We start from the raw sequence: 20,903 nt of genomic DNA, 5'->3' as shown, positions 1-20,903 counted from the left end.
CCACCATGTGACTGCCTGACATTATTTTCTTACCTTGAGTATGTCGGACGAGTGTCACAACATCCCTGAGTCTGCAATCAGTCAATACTTTCTGCTGTGATAGATGTTTTCTGAGATGACAAATATTTACTGGCTTTATCACTCCTTAAGCCAAACACATGGCACTCATGGACTATTGTATTTATTAGCCACGGACTAGAGCTGTTTATCACATGCTCTTTGACTCGCTTCAGCAGAAAATAACGGACAGTAACACTTTATCGTAGCATCAAGCACATGTGTGTCACCTTAAAGGAAGACCTGCTAGCTAGAGGGAGATCCTGCTGAGGCAAAGATCATTTTTGAGTCTGTATTTATGATTTATTTAATTGTAGTTTTTAGATTTTTAATTAAAGGTTTTGTTTTTGTAGTTAAGTGTTTTATTTATTACATATTTAACATTTTGATTAGCACTGGGGTAATTGTTTATCTTTTTTATGTTTTTTTTAATGTTTTATTTTTGTCTTTTAGTATCTTGCCATGTTTTATACTGTATGTTGTCTGTAGTGTCTGACAACTGTGTCAAGTAGATGCCTTGTACTTTATAATGCAAACTAATCCACCTACAGGTACAAATAAAGTAACTTGAACCTGAACCTAAAATAGTCTAAAGGTTAAAGTAAAGAATGATTTGCATGGTTGATTGTTTAACCCAATTATAACTGTAATATAGGTGTAACTAATGGTTCAGAATCCATTACAAGATGGGACACAGTGCTTGAAAAGTGCTGTGAAACAGAAGTGCAGAAACAGGACGATAGCTACAACTTATTTCAGGTTTGACATTGAAATGAATGAGTCGGTGTTTCTGTTAACAAAGTTTAGACAAGGGATACTCAACTTCCTTTGCCTGAAGGTTTAGACAACGGCCATCTGTGGAGCCACTCTCCCCCTGGCAAATGGACAATTCAACGTCTGCCCAATTAGCATTAGATAACATAGCAACAGCAGCTAACCTCCAACACTGAGCCATTTAACAATCCTCAGTCATGTAATGTAATACTGTAATGTAATGTAATTTAGACAGGGACAGCGCACAATGAAACAACATTTAGGCCCAGCCCTTACTTCCTATGTAGTGGTCATTGTGCATGCTGCTCCCTGCTCCCAGTTTTGTTTATTGGATTGAATTTGTGTTATTTGGCTCTTTCGTTAGCTGGAACATTTAGTTGCAGATGTTTGTGTCCATACAAAAATCTCATATGTTAATCACTGAGCTGCATCAGAAAGCAGATAACAAGACATAAATTTGTGAGAATTTTCCTCCTTAAACTCCTCCAGCAAAAGAGCCGCAGTGATGAGTGGTTACAGTGTCAAGTTTTTTTTTACTTGACTTCTATTTAATGCAAGATTTCTTGCTGTGAATTTCAGTGCATGCCATGCAGCGTACATTGACTTTCATTTGCTCAGAATAAATGTGAAGTAACTAAGTCCATTGAAGCTTGATGTTTAGCAATGATTCTGCATCGAATGGTAAACTATAACTGCTTTGAACAAACAAAGCATGTAGATTTACAGAGGAGAGACTTTAAGTTACCTTAAATGATCACTATTTTGGTAGTTTTGACCATTCTTCTCTTCTGAAGCAATTAGATTGGACTCTATGAGTAAATTGCTCAAATTTTTAAATGTATTTAGGTTGCTAAAAAGGTTGCAAACATCCATTACTGTTTACAGACTAAGCTCTGGAGTCAACATTGACCTTCAGTACTTGCTGTTTTTGTGCCTGCATGAACTCAGTGCAAGGCTGTAGCTTCTTCCTGTTTGACCTTGAAATGCGGTGTTAGAGATAATCTGGCCAAACTGTTGACTTGCTGGCAATTTATCAGATTTTTAGACAGCTTTCTTGTCAAGAGAAGCTTTGTTGTAGCACTGTTACTGTGCTCAAAAATCTTGGCAATTACTTTGTAATCTTCTTACAAGAACTGTCTCATGAGCGAGAAAAAGGAGGTGTATCAGTAATTTTATTACTATTTAAATCATACTTTGTGTCAAAGAGCTAAATATGAAGTCATGGATGGATTGCTGAATAGGCCTATTTGGGGGACCTCCTGGCCTTCACATGTAAAAGGTCACTCGGAGAGACTTGAAATGACCATAAAAATGACACAAAGTGTCTTCAAGGTGATTCAAAATATCTGCAAAGAGACTCACAAAGACTACGGAAAGGGGCAAAACAACCACAAAGGGACACCAAATGATACAAGGAGACGTAGAAAACTACAAAGAGCCCAAAATGATTACTAAGAGACACAAAACTACAATAAGATGCAAAATGACCACAAGGGAGATGAAAAGCAGCTACAAAGAGCCCAAAATGACCACTAAGAGACATGAAATGGGTACAAAGAAATGCAAGAGACTAACAAAGACTACAATAAGGGGCAAACATCCATAAAGGAATACAAAATGACACAAGCAATTACAAATAGACTCAAATAGACTACAAAGAGATGCAAAGCATCTACAAAGAGCTGAAAATGACCACTTAAAGACACAAAACAACTACAAAAAGATGAGACATAAGTACAAGGAGACATGAAACAAACAAGAAAAAGACAACTTAACAACTGTAATGTCTGTGTGTCTTGCTACTGCGTAGGAGAAGTGGTTGGGCCCTCTCCATGTCTGTGCACAGGGAACATTGTTTCATAATCCTCCCATGGTCTAAGTAAAGTCATAGTGCAAGACTTTTTTTTTTTTGATTGTGTGATGTTGAGTCAGATTTGTGACTTGAGACTGATTCCACACTTCTGGTAAGCAATAGCTGTGAAGTAGTTTAATTATCACTGCACCCAACAGTGAATATAAAGCATCCTCCTGCATTATGTTTATGTATATCTGAAAAATTAAAAACGTTCACATTTGGATCCACATTTGATTGAACCATGGGCTCTCTTTCCTGCTGCTGTCTAGGTGTGGCAGTGTGGTGGGAGTATGGAATTTGTGTTATTTGGCTCTTTTGTTAGCTGGAACATTTAGTTGCAGATGTTTGTGTCCATACAAAAATCTCATATGTTAATCACTGAGCTGCATCAGAAAGCAGATAACAAGACATAAATTTGTGAGAATTTTCTTCCTTAAACTCCTCCAGCAAAAGAGCCGCAGTGATGAGTGGTTACAGTGTCAAGTTTTTTTTACTTGACTTCTATTTAATGCAAGATTTCTTGCTGTGAATTTCAGTGCATGCCATGCAGCGTACATTGACTTTAATTTGCTCAGAATAAATGTGAAGTAACTAAGTCCATTGAAGCTTAATGTTTAGCAATGATTCTGCATCGAATGGTAAACTATAACTGCTTTGAACAAACAAAGCATGTAGATTTATAGAGGAGAGACTTTAAGTTGCCTTAAATGATCACTATTTTGGTAGTTTTGACCATTCTTCTCTTCTGAAGCAATTAGATTGGACTCTATGAGTAAATTGCTCAAATTTTTAAATGTATTTAGGTCGCTAAAAAGGTTGCAAACATCCATTACTGTTTACAGACTAAGCTCTGGAGTCAACATTGACCTTCAGTACTTGCTGTTTTTGTGCCTGCATGAACTCAGTGCAAGGCTGTAGCTTCTTCCTGTTTGATCTTGAAATGCGGTGTTAGAGATAATCTGGCCAAACTGTTGACTTGCTGGCAATTTATCAGATTTTTAGACAGCTTTCTTGTCAAGAGAAGCTTTGTTGTAGCACTGTTACTGTGCTCAAAAATCTTGGCAATTACTTTATAATCTTCTTACAAGAACTGTCTCATGAGCGAGAAAAAGGAGGTGTATCAGTAATTTTATTACTATTTAAATCATACTTTGTGTCAAAGAGCTAAATATGAATTCATGGATGGATTGCTGAATAGGCCTATTTGGGGGACCTCCTGGCCTTCACATGTAAAAGGTCACTCGGAGAGACTTGAAATGACCATAAAAATGACACAAAGTGTCTTCAAGGTGATTCAAAATATCTGCAAAGAGACTCACAAAGACTATGGAAAGGGGCAAAACAACCACAAAGGGACACCAAATGATACAAGGAGACGTAGAAAACTACAAAGAGCCCAAAATGATTACTAAGAGACACAAAACTACAATAAGATGCAAAATGACCACAAGGGAGATGAAAAGCAGCTACAAAGAGCCCAAAATGACCACTAAGAGACATGAAATGAGTACAAAGAAATGCAAGAGACTAACAAAGACTACAATAAGGGGCAAACATCCATAAAGGAATACAAAATGACACAAGCAATTACAAATAGACTCAAATAGACTACAAAGAGATGCAAAGCATCTACAAAGAGCTGAAAATGACCACTTAAAGACACAAAACAACTACAAAAAGATGAGACATAAGTACAAGGAGACATGAAACAAACAAGAAAAAGACAACTTAACAACTGTAATGTCTGTGTGTCTTGCTACTGCGTAGGAGAAGTGGTTGGGCCCTCTCCATGTCTGTGCACAGGGAACATTGTTTCATAATCCTCCCATGGTCTAAGTAAAGTCATAGTGCAAGACTTTTTTTTTTGATTGTGTGATGTTGAGTCAGATTTGTGACTTGAGACTGATTCCACACTTCTGGTAGGCAATAGCTGTGAAGTAGTTCAATTATCACTGCACCCAACAGTGAATATAAAGCATCCTCCTGCATTATGTTTATGTATATCTGAAAAATTAAAAACGTTCACATTTGGATCCACATTTGATTGAACCATGGACTCTCTTTCCTGCTGCTGTCTAGGTGTGGCAGTGTGGTGGGAGTATGGAAGTCCTGCCATGTGCCAGAGTGGCTCACATCGAGCGTACCAAGAAGCCCTACAACAATGACATAGATTACTACGCTAAGCGCAATGCCCTGCGGGCCGCTGAGGTGTGGATGGATGAATACAAATCCCACGTCTACATGGCCTGGAACATTCCCATGAACGTAAGTTTTTCTCCGTCTTGACATCACATCTCCCTCAAACCCTGAGCTCCCCTTTGCTCCCTCTCTTCCCTTCTCACTTGCTCATTCAGACATGCAGCCCGGGTCCCTGGAGACACGAGTCAATAGATATTCAAAATTCAGATTTCATCCCGTTTGACCTTCACACTGGCAGCAGAGCAAAGGCAGAGCGAAGAGGCCGCAGAGTCTCGCTCCAAACAGATGAGAGAGGTGCACCAAGTGATGAGCCTCATGTCTAATCAATCTATTTTTACACACATCAGTTCAGTTTAATTGCTTTCAAGGGTCTTTGAGATGGGCTGCAAAATAGTAAACAGCTACTTTCATTAATAAAGAGTTTAATATTGAATCTTAATTGCCTCTTCAGCCATGCAGAGTGAGATGACTGTCAGTGAAGGACGTCAGAAAAGGCCTCTGCTCCAAAACAGCATGCTGCTGCTCATAACAAAACAGTAACTGGCTGTGTAGCAGTCTCATACAGGTCTGGTATGCTGCTGATGCCGGCATGTCGTCCAACAAATTTGGCACAAACATCATTACAAGAGAACTCACTAAGTGCAGGTAGGAAGCACCAGCTGGGGAAATGTTGTAACCATTGTGTGAGTGCAGCATGGAGGACATGTTGAGGAGGAGGAGGAGGAGGAGGAGGAGGAGCGGGCAACTTTGACAAACTGGCCAATCAGGCCACATCCCTTCTCCAGCGTAATTACAAACACAGTGGCATGGCACGTTATTACCTCAGCTGTCCTGTGGCGCAGAGTTATTTTGTGTACAGTACAAAGACCTAACGCTACGATTATTCCATCTACCCCCCCTCCTCCCTCCCAACCCGCCCGTGCACACAATCACAGATTCTTGTTATTGTCTGAGTTACCCGCTGAGAGCACAATTACTTTGGTAGGGGACGGCTTTATGATTCACCACAGTGGCCGGCCCCAAGTCCAAATACCAAACAACGTCTCACTGAAATTGAATGCATTTGTTAGTGTCACTTTATGGTGTGAAAAAAAAGTGGACGTTTCTAACTAGAATTCATTATTAACAGATGTTGAAAGCAAATTCAGCAGCTGGCTGTAGACTCCAGCAGAGCAGGGGAACGGATGAGAAGGATTTGCCTGGATGAGGACTGTTTGTGTGGGTGTGTCTTTGCAGCAGTTCCTCTGGGAAGGCCATTGCCCTTTCATATGAATGTGTGTATTTTCTATGGTTATATAGAATGCATGTTTATTTGTATGTTCATGCAGATTTAAGCAGTGCATTGTATATGGACATACTGATATAGGGTGTGTGTGTTTGTGTGTGTATGTGTGTGTGTGTGTGTGTGTGTGTGTGTGTGTCGGGATCAGGCCTCTGTGCCAGGCAGTGCAGCTATTAGGCATTCCCCTAATCAATCTGGGAAGCCACCTCCATAAGGCAGGCAGGGCCGTGAGCGCTCATAATTAAGCAGCTGATTAGAATTTGCTCAGCACAGATCATGTCTAATGAAAGAACAATAAAGGTCCCGCATGACAGGCACATCTATCCATCTCTTAACTAAATGCTTGTTGCGTCCTCTGCACCTCAACACTCTCACGTCTTCTATTCCTCCAGCAGCTCGCATTCTCGCTTGGCTCTTAAGTAAAGTGCCCGTAGGCTAAGAGCTTAATTTTGTCTTTGTTTTGCACCATTTGTTGACAGAACCCTGGGGTTGATTTCGGGGATGTCTCGGAGCGCTTGGCCTTAAGGAAGAGGCTACAGTGTCGGAGCTTCCGCTGGTATCTTGAACACGTCTACCCAGAGATGCGGATCTACAACAACACCATTACATACGGCGAGGTGAGATACTCACTAACAGGATTACTGGAAATACTTTGCATGTTAATTCTGCTATATCATCAGCTGTAATTCTATTACAGAGCGGTGGTTTAAAGACGATGCATACACTGAGACAGCTAATGTGATTCCGCAGATGATAAATACAGAAAATGAGTTGATGAGAATTTATTAATTTGTGAGCTGTGTATTATAAGGATCATTTCTGTGACTTCTGTGTCTTTTGCGAGATACATTTTCCTGGAACACAGATGTCAGCAGCTAGCTGATATCTGTTGTAGTTTGTACAAAACTTTGTGCACGCAAGATTGCTGATATCACAATAACATGCTCGACCTTCCAATTTGAAGAAATAAATATAAATTCACTGTTACCAGTCTAAGATGAAGGTATCTCGTTGCTATAGCAATGCAGCATCACCACACAGGATTAGATGCAAATTCCTCCGAATGAGTTTTAATTAAACACTTATTAGTTTTCCATTCCAACTTGATTGTGTTGGGCTTGGCTGCACAGTGGGGGAAGAAAACAGGATTATGACAGGTTGAAGAATTGAACACACTCCGGAGTCAGACATTATTTGGAGGATTGCTCAGACGCACCATTATTCGTCATATCAATTTCAGCAATGGAAAGCAGTAGCTAATCAATATGCTTGGGAGATGCAATGTCAGAATACACTTCAAATTTAACCTCTGGATTTATCAAACCTGCATGGATTTACCACCCCCTTTGTTTCTCTGGCTGCCTGCTTTGGCTCTGGCACCCAGCTAATGGATTCCTCAGCGCGGCAGCCACTTAAGTGGCACTATTTCAGATCTGTCGACAAGCCTTGTGTTGCCACACAGTCGCCGCCACAGAAGTGAGTCTCATCTGTCACTGAGCATCACCGCGGCGCTCGGCCATGCTGACCAGATCAGCCGAGCGAAACCTTCCCTGACAACAGCACATGATAGATATGTCACAACCTGGAAATAAAGCCGTATGCATTCAAATCACACAGAGCCAGAGCTCATGCTCCATGCACACCACCATCTGGAGGCCTGCAGGAGAGGCAGCGGCAGAAATAGGACTGGTCACTGCATGATGATATCCGTCACATCCAGGTCAGCACTTGAGACAAGATTTTTCTGCATAAATAAGCCACAGTAGATCAAAAAGACAGGAGGCGATGCAACATGCATGAAATGATGAGTCCAATTAAAGGGAAATGAACAAACGATTGGCGATTGACTTGCTTTCAGATTCAATTTTGTGGCAAATCTAACTATAGCAACCAATAGGAAGGAAGCACTTTTTGAGCAGTGGTAGCAACTTCTTCTTCATTTCCAACACCATGTTACTATGCACTGAGTTTTGACCAATACAAGTTTCTCTACTGATACCTTATTCATTTATTTTGTATTTATTTTTGTTTTAATTCATTTATTTCTCAGTCTCTTTTTGACGACACCAACAAAAAATACAGAGCACATGTAAAATGCATTAAAACGCCAAAAAGGTCAGAACAAAATGGCTTCTTCAGACTGAAGTCAATATTTAGTGTGAAACATTGAATACAGCCGCAACAAGAGGAAGTGCAAACAATCAATATTGAGCTTTGGACATGTTCTGACTGCAACTTGGTGTATTGTCTGCCCAAGAAAGTTCAAGACATGCAAAGTGGTGAAGGAGGTCACACTAAATACTTGCAACTTTGGCCTGTTGAAGTTGTTTTATTCTGAAATATTCGTGTTTTTAATACTATATATATATATATATATATATATATAACAAAGTGTAAGGTGGCCTCAGACTTTTGCACAGTACTGTTTATGACCACTGTTGTAAAATATTTTCAGTTTACCAATGCCAAGCTAAGCCACAGCTTTATGTGGAAGTTTTTAATTAATCAACACCCCGGATGCTCCCGAGAGAGATGAGATCCACCTCCATCATAATTTGTGCAACAATTATTGTCCATTTCATAATTATTGCACGAGTGCATCATTGTTGCCATGAGTTAAATAAAAACAGTTATACCACTGTCTTGATTGTGTGCCAGATCTAAAGATAAAATCAGGACAGTTAGCTTAGCTCAGGGACAGAGTGTGATCAAGGGGAAGGCTTGCTCTATCCAAAAGTGACAAAATCTACCTATCAACATGTCTAGAGGTCACTAACAAGCATGCTTTATGTGTTATATCACAAAAACCTAAGTGGAAAGAACATCAAGTTGCAGCTTTGTGGTTAGCTTCTGTGCTGGACTATTACTGAGCCGGGCAGTGACTTCTTTAAAAATTGAGAAAAAACTTGTTAATTAGCGAGTTTGAGAGTTTCTGGTAGGCTTCAGACATATTGAATGATCAGACAGGAGCAAGACCAAAATCTTCTCATCTAGCTTTTTCCAAGACAAATAAGCATCCATTATCTGGAACCGCTTATCCTATTAAGTTTTTTTTCACCACACTAGAACCTTCTCTCTTGTCTCCTCTCTTTAAAAATTCAGACATCCATAAAGTACCTGTATATCCTGTGCTGTCTTTCAGGTGAGGAACAGCAAAGCTAGCGGTTACTGCCTGGACCAGGGCTCTGAGGACGATGACAAAGCCATCCTCTACCCGTGCCACGGCATGTCCTCTCAGGTAAGACCAGACTCATGAACTGTCTGTGTGTCCATGTTCACTGCTGTGTTCATTAAGCAGCCATGTTCATCATAATACAATTAATTAAACTGTCAGTCAGTGCAGGTATTATGTGGATTCTTTGAAAGTAACAGTACAAGTGTTTTGTTTTTTTTTTTATATTAGGCTTCCTCATATTGCCCTCTTGGCAAACGTAAATACTCTGAATCAACACATTCTGCATTTAAACACTTGAGGACTCTCCTCAGGATGATGTGGTGTAATTACTCTGCTCTTCAAGCCCCACAGAAGTTTAATCAAATTTTGTTTATTTAAGTGGTGGTTGCAACAGCGCCATAGAGACAAATATGTTTGCCTGATTGCTTCTAATTTAACAGACTATAGACTTCCACACAACCCCACTGAAGCTTTTAAGTGAACAGCAAGGACACACCCAGGACACAATGACGTCAGACTGTAATATGACGCTGCAAAACACCGGGGAAGAAGTTACAATAAATTGTAAATACAGTGAATTATAAGTCTAGATTTAAGAGCTACATAAGTGGGAAAAAAAAGTTGTGTGTGGATTTAATCAGAAGGCACATTTTACTTTAACAAGTATTCTTGTGGAATAGTAATAATCTAGCAGAAGGCCCAACACACCCACAGGGTGTTCTCAGTTTTAAAGTTTAAGTTTGGTTAACGAAACTCCAAATACATAAATAATTCTAAAAGTGCCGATTCTCCCACCCTGGAAAAAAAACCCATTAATTATTAAGTTCAGGTAGATAAAAATTAAGTGTTGTTTCACACATCTCCAAGTGATACATCCACTAAACCTGCGTGGGTGACGTAACTGCACAGAGCCACAATAAAAAAGGAATGAAATGAGGCCAAAAGAAAGCAATACATACAGTGATATATGTAACATGCTTTATTGCAGCATGCTGACATCTCTGCATGCTGCAGATCTCCACTGAATTACATTTAGAAACCTGAACCTGGTGTGGAACATGAGGTGCACTGACAGTATGGATGGCTTTGGGGGTCCGGGTTTAAAACAACAATTTTGCTGCCTTTAGTATATCTGAAAATATGTGCAAAATAATACTGCATTTTGATTTAATAATCTAGGAGATATTTTTTTTATTGCAATTAACCAAGTGGTCCTACCATTTGTTAAAGGGGAACACCACCTATATTATTAATTCCAATATGTTATTTCCATGGCCTTGGAAAGTTCAATCAATATTTATGAACATGAGCGACTCTTTCTCAAACCCAGAAGCCGAAGAAGTAAGTCTCAAAGCTGTCAAATCATAGGGTTTTAAGACTGGAGCTGCTCCATAGACAGAGAATGGGAGCCTGATTTTGTGGACCTACAGGATGTTTGTTTTCTTTTTTTATATCCAAATGAGCTTCACTCTATTACAGTGTGATGTGAAAGAGGAAATGTTCCCATATACTCAGAACATTGTCGTGGCTGCTCACAGCATCATTATAACATCTTTCACAATTCATTGTCTTTGGAGCACAAATGTGAGTTTTTGCACTGTAGTTTTTGGATTTGAGAGAGTTGTTGATGGTTACTAATTTTTTTAGACGGTCTTAAGACTAATTAATATCAATGAATTTCAGAAATGGTTGTGGTTCCCCTTAAATCCGTATCACTGTTGAAATTCTAAAAACATCTTTCTTTTCATGTTATAAAGCTGGCTGCTCTACCTGCAGCTCTGGAGATGGTTCTTCATTTATCAGATAGTTCATATACTTACACAGTATATGTATAGTAATCCATGTGCAGATATAAGACTCAGAAGGGAACATAACATGGCTACCTCGTGCCTCCTGTCTTGTTTAATTAGCACTTAAACCTACAGCAGAGCCAATAAACATTCATAACAGACTCAGGGTAGTACAGCTAGAGATTAAATTAAATGAGACTGGAAATGCACACCAGTGATATAACAGCACATGCTCAGTATGCATTTATATACAGATTTATGCACAGAGGATCTCATAAACAGTTGTGGATATATGTGAAGAATCTTAATAGATTATTTACAGTGATGGAGTCATACTGCAAAAAAAAAATAAAAAGCATTACAAATCCTACTTAAGAATAATGAAGTTAGCCGCAACATTTCTCTGAATCATAATAATGAGAGCTTGACTTGGAGCGATTTCCCAGATTCTGTTAGTAGAAATGACCAAATCTATCGGCATAACTGGAAAGGTAAGTCATTTTGTTGACGTCTTTGTGCTCTTTTATCATCTTTACTTATCATTCTGCAACATGGTGTGGGCGAGGAAAGTTTTCCGCAACTCCAACTCCAAAAACACTTTGTTAGAATTGCAACCCACTTAAATCCTTGCATCCTATTGTCTCTGTAGTGTAAATTTTTTTGCTGAATATCATGCTGGAATTCTGTATTTCTTTTTTCTTTACCAGTGAAAGAGTGCTGAATATAAAGCACATGGGAGTTTGGTGTTACAATGAGCCAAATGTTCACACTGCTTTGTAACAAGTTAAAATGTGTTTAAATGCTTTATTTGGCTCAGTAATACTGCATGACATCAGTAAGTCTGCTGCAGTTAGGAAAGGTAGTACAGACACAGTGTTATGACAAAGTGCAATCGAGCAAAGTATCACCAACAGCTCTATCTGAGCTGCTCAGCTGGAAAACACGGGCAAACTGGGCCACTTCCAGGTGAGATTACATGTAGATCTATGAATATGCAGGCGGATGCGGCTGAAAACAAGAACATGTGTGCTCAGCATAACCTTTACTTGAACAGACACCAGAACAAATGACACTGTGGGTGGGAGGCAGTTGTCCTGTTATTTGTTTTTTTGTGTGCAGTGAAACAAAAGCTATTCCCAAAGACAAATCATGCAAATGCTATTCATGCATAATAGTTCTTACATTTCCCACCTTTCCTATCCGCTCCTGTTGCTGGTGAGTGACATGTTCATTATCTGTCATGGGAGGGAGTTTTATGAGGAGGCCAGCAGCTCGCCAGCCTTTCCTCTTTCCCTCTCCAAAGAGCTCGTCAGGGTTCAGTAACATAAAGCTTCACCGACTCTTATAATCCTGATCCCCCCGTGGGAAATAAACAAATGGAGATGAATTTTGTGTCTTTGTATCATTAGATTACAGTGATGACCGGCATTACTGTGAGCTAGTCTTAAATTCAATTTCATGGGACACTGTGATTTTGCATTGCTTTTTACCATTGCTCCTTTTACTTATGGAAAAAAAAATGTAATTGGCCAGAATAATTCTTCACAGTGCTTCTGAGGAATGCGTCTCTCTGTCTGCCGCCTTTCTCAGTGGGAATGTAAAAAATGGATAATGCCTCACCTTTATGCAATAGTGTGAAAAGCAAAAGCACAGTGGAGGGGCTACAGAGCCTGCATCATTGCCCTACACACACACACACACACACACACACACACACACACACACACACACACACACACACACACACACACACCAAAGAGTAGTCTCTAAAGTAAGTAATGCATCTTTTTCCATAGATTTTCTGTTGATGAGATTTGAGGTGAGGTCTTGCAATTAATATTCAAGATAACTGCCCATAATTAGGGCTGTCAGCGTTAACATGTTAATCGTGATGCAACCAAGGTTTTCACAGAACGCATTTATTTTTAATGGCTGCCCAACATTCCCGTCTTTAAGAGGCTGTACTGGGCCTTGTGGGCATTGGTATTATATGAATTTAGAAGACCTAATAAATCAAGTGGTACCACCCATGTCATGCTAGCTTATAGATATCTGAATAAAAAAAAGGTTCTGTGTGTACCCATGAGTCTCCCCTTAACAGACATGTCCACTTTACGCTAGTCCAGTGTGTTTTTTTGCTGTCATTATATTCCTGATCTGGTAAGAATTGCTTCAACTTGTCAAAATGGACTTCAAAACTGTTTTGAAATGTAAATAAATGGAATTGAAAAATTGTGATAAAAAAAATGTGATGAATTGCGATTAACCATGATTTGAAAAAATGAATAGTTTAACAGACCTGCTCATAATAAATTATTATTAATGTTGTTGTTATAAGAATTGTTCTGATACTGATACCAGTATCGAAGAAGAATTGTTTTCTGGTTTAAAAAAAAAAGTGTAATGTTAGCCAAAAGCAAAATGTCAGCAATTTGCCAATATTTTTCACTGGAAGGTCCCACCAGTTTAGGGTCTAATCTGAGCTATGCAATAATGATAATAATCATTTCACATCCATGTGGGATAGGTAGAACACAGCTGCTCTTTTATTTTTATTTTTTATGTAATGCTATTGGATTGGTATTAGCTGAGATGCAAATTCAAGTGTCAGAATCTGAAGATCTCTAGAAAATATCAGTATAATGTTTGTTGGCTTAGATTGTGTGGATATCTCTAAGTGCACATTGCCAAAGGGCTGGGTGAGCTGGAACAAAGATCAGAGGTTGTGGTGATCAATAAATACACTCTCAGCCATAGGCATACATCTCATGGATGAACGCAGGTGATATGCCCACCTCTATATTTAGAACATGCATTTGTTCCCCCTCAATGAATGCATGAAAGTCGCAGAGGATGTTTGTTTTGATAAAATAAAAGAGATAAATACCATAAACTGATGCAGAAATTGCAAAAAATGGTGCACAAATCACCAGAATGCAGGAAATTCAGTGTTCGATGTTAAACATTTTCTGGTAGAGGACTCTCAAACATGTGTTTCATGTTTGTCTCCTCCACAAAATATTGAAATGAAACAGGTGCCCTTGCTCTCAGCCAGTCACATTACTGGTCTTATAGCTCTGAAACAACACACAGCTCCACATACTGTATCTGCAACTGCAGGCAGACCATAAAAATAAATGCACAAAAAATGTTTGGTCAAGTCAAAGCTATTTCAGTCATAATTCTAAACAGTCACATCACATTAAAGTTGATGTGACCACAATGTTTTCGCCATAAAGCACTTCAGTAATGAAACATGAAACAGCAATATTAATAAAGCAATCTTATAAAAGTTTGAAGGAGCTGTGACAGGATTAACGAGCACCAGGATTCCGGCGTTTCCTGCAGACAGAGTGGCAGCCGGTCTGATGTGTCTGAGACGTTTTTGCGACTATTTTGTAGCAGCCTGGTCTCTTTTAATAAAGGTAAAAATAGTGGATAGCCATGCACAATTGCCTCCTCGCATGAATAAAAGCATGATAGAATTAGCTATATTAAGTCATAGATCATATTGTGTTTTTTAGATTTAGATTTAGATTTTTCACTGCATGTCCAAGACCCAGATTTCATGCAGCTGCTTACACTACACTTTGCACAACTGGGAAAAAGCAAATTGCTCCCACAAGGAATGCCAGCTATGTGTCGTGCACTTGGGTGTGCATGGCGCTGATGGACACCCCCCGCACCGCTTACACTGTGGGGCCTCTTAAGTCTCCCCTTTTGAGGTTTGTTTAGAAATCGGAAGCTCACTCAGATCCCAAAGCTAGACTGTAGTCCCATAGGGAGAGGACATGTGGTAGGTCCAGCGCCAAGCCCTTCTTAAGACGTTTTTCTGTAATCCGTCGCATAAACTTCCTCATATATTTCCTGGTGGAACCAGGTACAGGAAAGGTAAAAATGTGGAGATTACAGACCAATGCAGTGTACAAACACTCCATCTTATATTGACATTGTCACCGCATTGCACCATTAATGAGCTAATTAAGATACTTGTGATTAGCCTGACCTCGAGAAAGTGGAGGCAGAACTTTTACGATGGCAGGAAGGCAATGGAGCGTCTAATGTTTCTGCGCGAGGCATAGGTTAATTGGCTTGGCAGAATCATTTCCTTGCGTTAATTATTTGTTATGGTCCCATTTTAAATGTATTAGCGTTATAAAAGGCTGGCAGACTGAGCTGTAAACAGGTATTAGTGGGGATTATAGAGGGTTTTCCTTGTGCCCAGTCATAGTTTATACCGTGGATAAATCTTCTTACAGTGTTACAACCCCGGAAGACCCAAGACAGCAATCCAAAATGCCATGAAGAATTCTTAATCAAACTTTCTGTAATACTGACCTTTAGGCTGCCACCTGGAGAATAATAGCACAGCATCACGTGTCCCACATTAGACTGAGAGTTTGAAGTATGTTTATGTCAATGTCTGGCATTCATTAGTCCAAAGAATTCTCCTTATCAGCATCCTCATGAACAATCCAACCAGCTCCAGTGAGCTTTGAGTGACACATGAATTGGTGATTTATTGTTTTCCTATTTGTTCCGAGTTGCTTTTTAGGGCAGAACATTGGATTAAAAACCACCTGCGTTCTCTCTTCTTACAAGGAGCAACACTCACACAGGCCACTGACTGCAGCTCCATTTTCTCCATCCATGCTCCAGAAAGCCTCCACTCACACTGTTATGCCCTGTAAAATCTGACAAGTTGATTTAGCTTTTAAAAAAATCTTGAAAAATGTAAGAAGATATAACTATTAATCTTAATGTAGGTTTACTTTATATCTAATTGTTAAATTTACTTACAATCTGGTCATATTTACTGAATTTTTTGAAGTTGGAATGAGAAGTTTAATTAAATAAATCTTTTGTTTTTGCAGCTTTAGTCAACCAAGTATACTGTGCTATATATCTGGATTTTGTCAGTTGCAAACTAGTCAGTCTTATTTGTATACTTTTAAACATGAAAAGAAAACGGAACTCGCAGATAAGCTTATCTTGACAAAACCTTCTTTTCATGATCACCTACAGTCAAACTTGGTTCACTGAAGTTGCTAACACTCAGAAAGAACAAGGAAATTCCACTTGCCATTTATAAGTTGCAGCAGCTTCACAAAATTAAGTAATTACAGCTGAATTCAAGTAAACCTAACACTTAGATATAAAGTAAACATAAATCTAGATTTAAGTAAGATCTACTTGTCAGATTTTACATGCTGAAATTTACCAACAAAAGAACTTCAACAAATTGTTTACTGGTTTGGCACAAAGGCCTGATTTTGCAACAGGTTCAAAATGTGCTATTTAATCTCATTTTCTATGTCAAACTCTGAGAAAAAAACACTAGGGCAGTAAAGGATATAGCATGTTTTTGCATCAATAAAGGAATGGAAGACACATTATTCATAAGCCAGCTTTTCGGCAGTCTGGATTCAGAGGCATTCTGTTACATTGATTCTTCCAGGATTGTGAATAACATAACCATCCTGTGCTTTAGTGTGCATGTGCATGTGCATGTGCATGTGCGTGTGTGTACGATTCATTCATGTAACCAATGCGTGTTCCCCTCAAAGCAGGGCTGCTGTCATACTGAAGACCTCCCTATCTTTGGCATCTCATTTTTCACAGAGGATCACTCCCATAAATAATAAATGCTATCTCTACTGTATCCTTACGTAATAGATACGTATCATCACAGAGCCTTTCATGTGCAGGATTAAACAGTCAGGGATCAAATTTTGGTTTGGGGAAATATTGTGGCATTAATAAGCTGTACACTGTGGTTTCCATGCAGTGCTGCTGTACACTGAAATATTCTGTAAAACCGCATGTAATACAGAAAAGCAGTCATGCTATTTTTTTTTTTTTAAAACAAGGACATTTTCCTATCTAAAAATAAAAGGTTAGACAAAAACTTTGTAACTACACATTTGGTCAAACTTGAGTTAAGGCCTAAATGTGAGCCTGATATCTTTTTATCATATAAAAATATTGCTGCAAAGAAATGTATGATTTCTGTTTAAGATTGCACTTTGCTCAGAAAGACAACTAACCAGAGAGCTAGAGCAGGAGAGCTTTATCAAGTAAAAGCTAGCCAGGGAGATCGCCAAAGCTAAAACTACACGTATCGATTTTTTACTACTTTTAATGGAAAAATGCTTCAAAATGAGTAATAAAATATACATACACACACACACACACACACACACATATATATATACATAAACCAAAAGCCCTCAGGTAGATCTGCTAAATGTAATTACCTTTGCCATTCTCAGTAGCTGCCAGGGGTGTATTCACTGGGTGTGGGGGGCTGGTTGGTGGTTGTAAGTTATAAGAAGCGTGTATTCAGAAGGCAATATTGAACCCCTCTACTTTTTGATCTTTTTTTGGTAATGTTTTTTTTTTAATGTACATTAGTCAAAATGGTGTTGGCTTCATTTAAGTTGTAGGAAATGACATGAGAGTGAGTGGAGAAATGGAAAAACTAGAACTAGAAGAACAATCTGAAAACAACAAACACATTTCTAAAGCTATGAAATCTTTAAAAGGTGGTAACAGTATCTATTAAAGAGTAGCTGGGAGCGTTTAGTTTAAATACTGAGGAGGAGATACATTTTAAAATGATAATTAGCTCCATGGACTTTAACAGGGTTAAAATTCAATTTTTAAATATATCCTAAAGAATAAAAAAGTTTATTTTGCATACTTTTTACATATTAACATGAAAAAAAAATCAATTTTACCTTTGCCAACATGCCATCATATATAACCCTAAATTGCTGTATAAAATATTTTTGTGATGTTTATCCTGTTTTTGAAGGGGACACATCAAATTTATGTTATGTTCTTTCTTGGGAAGGGGTATTGGAAAAACGTAATCCCCTTTAAGTATTTAGGCCTCTGCTGTGCTCCCAACCCCCTCACGTTTGAAATCAAAATTACGCCCCTGGTCAGCTGCTGTTTTAGCTTTTGGTGCGGTGTGGAATTCATGTGATTTGCTGCAGTTAAGACACCTTCATGTCACCTTTATGTAACTGAGTCTATTACACTGACGTCAGTATACATAGTTAGAGTCGACGGAAGGGCACCTAACAAAGCAGAGAAACTTTTGATTCCTTTTAGGCATAGGCTGTAAATAATCAAAAGAATTTTCTTGAACAAACTGTTGAATTGCCCAATGTAGCTGAAAGACATTTTTGATGGTAGATACAACATTTTTCTTTTCATTTAACAAGGATTATCCAAAGGCAGAGTGCAGTATCTACAGTTTCTATGTGCTATCGAGGTTCTGTGCCAATTATTTTTGTGTAAAATAATGAGCTTTAAAAGGCGTAAAATGAAAGCATTACAACCTTTCTGTCTGTCACACAGTCTGCCAACTGGCCTGAAAACTTGAAAGCGTGTGTAGTTACTGCTGTCAGTCTCATTGAAGCCCGCTCACAGCTTGTGCTTTCCACTGATGTTGAGGTGCTCTCCAAAAAAAGTTGAGTGTTTGTTTTTTGAAGCAGTGATTGCTGCTGTGAAGCACATCAGATTTCTGTGTGTTGCAGCTCGCCCGCTACTCCACCGAGGGGCTTCTCCAGCTGGGACCCCTGGGGTCGACCACCTTCCTGCCTGACACAAAATGCCTCATTGATGATGGCAGAGGACGAACTCCCAGACTGAAAAAATGTGACGCTGTTTCAAGGATTTCCCAGAGGCTTTGGGACTTTACACAGGTAGAACGAATACAAATGATCTTTTGATACTGATTTTCATTAGTGCAACAGTTTAAATGGAGGCTAATGAAGCCTGAAATAAGACTGTGATGGGTGTTATTGATTGCTTAAGAACTGTCATGGATACCATAACAACAGACTTACCGTAAAACTTCAATTATTAGCCCGGGCTATTATTTTCTTTTTTCATTGAACTCAACAGGCTTATATTTGGGACAGGCTTTTAACATCTGTCACACAAAACTGTAGCCCAGCAAAGATGTAAATACAATCAAATTATTTATTTAACTCTTTGAAACCTAGGTTGAGTGGGTTTTTTTTTTTTTTTAAACATGACGCAGAAGTTAGCAAGAAATCTTTGAAAAGTGCAAAAAATACCTGAAAATTTGCCACAAAAAATAGAAACTAAAATAAAAAATACAAATGAATGCTACAAATTATGTTACATGTATAATTATGAATATAGCTCACTGGACATTTTTCCCCCACTTATTAAAAAATACTCATCTGTTAATCTGTTCTTTGCGTCTCTCGTGTTTACTCTGCTGGTAACGCCGTAATCTTTGGTGCTCACACTTTCAGTAGAATTAACTGAATGATTGAATTGTGTAGAATATTACTAAGCTAACATTAAGTGTAGGATATCCATATTGACAAGGGTTTAAATATATATAAGCAGCTGACTAACATTATGTCCAGCAGGTAGCCAACAACCCAGTTTTATACATCCAAAGTACCTTTATAAAAATAAACTGCATGGTAACCAGACCAGGCTTCTAATAGAGATTATTTGCCAAAATGTGTACCAACCCAGTCTAATAAAAGGGACTGGGCTTTGAATTGGGACTAGGCTATTATTTGAAGTTTTACAGTATTCTATGAATGAGTTTACTTCACAAATTGGGTCATATTTTCATGTGTTTTTGTTGCAGAATGGTCCAATCATCAGCAGGGACACCGGTAGATGTTTGGAGGTGGAAATGTCCAAAGATGCCAACTTTGGCCTTCGCCTGGTGGTCCAGAGATGTTCCGGTCAGAAGTGGATGATACGAAACTGGATTAAGCATCCCAGGCACTAAAGCCAGAGAGCAACCTCTGAGACAGTTTGGGCAGCATTTCAAGTCGCAGTTGGATCTCAAAGTGTGGACAGTTGAGCGAGGAGTGTGTGATATTTCACACTACAGACTGCACTGCACTCGGAGTCTCCCTCAGGCCACAGAGATTCCCGTCACCAAGTCTTAAAGAAGAATCTGATCAATTCATGTGTTCCACTGAGCTCACAGACACACAGACCTTATGGCAAGCTGTTTGAAATAGCCCAAATTTCTGACACTTGGCTACATGTATAGGACAAGACACCTGAGTGCAGCCCCTGAAGGTGGCTCAAGTAAATCTTTTGTTTCTACTGTAAAACTATCAGATCTTTGGAGATGAGAAAGTGTGTAAGCGTGCGAGTATTCTTTTTTTTCTTTTTTTTTCTGAGTGCATCTGAGCAAATCAAAAGATATGATTGCTGTCAATTGCCACATCGAAGTGATTACTTTGGGCTGTGATTTGGAAAATTGCTTCGGACATATTGTGCTGCACAGGCAAGACACGTAATAGTCTTCAAAGGGGGCTGCCCATCATCGGATCGGGACGCATTTCACCTGCACTCACACAAAACATGACAGTTCTTTGTTTTGGTTTTTTTGGACTGTATTGCTCACTGAGGACAAGGAGCAATCATGTGCCTTTTTTTTCTTCATTTTCTGCTTAATCTGACCAGGGAATGTCAGTCCCAATAAGCATGTACAAAATTATTTGAAAATTATTAATATATGAAACAATGTATAAAACAGTCTAATGATAGTAATATATTGTAAAAAGTCAAGAATTGATATCCGTCCTCTGATAACAATTAGGATAATAAAATCATTTTTATGATGAGCCGGCTCTCTGTCTTTCTCTTTCTGAGCATTTATCACTTCTCTCCTCAATTCAAAGAATCAGCGCCAACTTTTGCTCCGTGACTGAACTTGGCTGTGTTACATAAAAAACTACGCATTTTATGTAG

General features: G+C 38.9%; 1 protein-coding gene across 2 annotated transcripts in view; it reads left to right on the top strand.

Annotated features, from left to right (window-relative positions):
* Positions 1–20,776, top strand: part of galnt9 (polypeptide N-acetylgalactosaminyltransferase 9) — a 109,932-nt gene extending 89,156 nt beyond the window's left edge. For both annotated transcript variants that reach the window (XM_042487464.2, XM_042487465.2), the window contains exons 7-11: positions 4,766–4,951; positions 6,647–6,784; positions 9,310–9,405; positions 18,680–18,847; positions 19,780–20,776. In XM_042487464.2, coding sequence (XP_042343398.1) covers positions 4,766–4,951; positions 6,647–6,784; positions 9,310–9,405; positions 18,680–18,847; positions 19,780–19,926 — 735 coding nt within the window. In that variant the 3' untranslated portion in view covers positions 19,927–20,776. The remainder of the gene's footprint in view (positions 1–4,765; positions 4,952–6,646; positions 6,785–9,309; positions 9,406–18,679; positions 18,848–19,779) is intronic.
* Positions 20,777–20,903: the final 127 nt, after the last annotated feature.

This window comes from Plectropomus leopardus, chromosome 4 (genome assembly GCF_026936395.1).
Source record: "Plectropomus leopardus strain MGB_pleo_1.0 chromosome 4, ASM2693639v1, whole genome shotgun sequence".
NCBI classification, from domain to species: domain Eukaryota; kingdom Metazoa; phylum Chordata; class Actinopteri; order Perciformes; family Serranidae; genus Plectropomus; species Plectropomus leopardus.
Note: the sequence above shows the minus strand (reverse complement) of the source record. Positions and strands in the feature narration are given on the sequence as shown.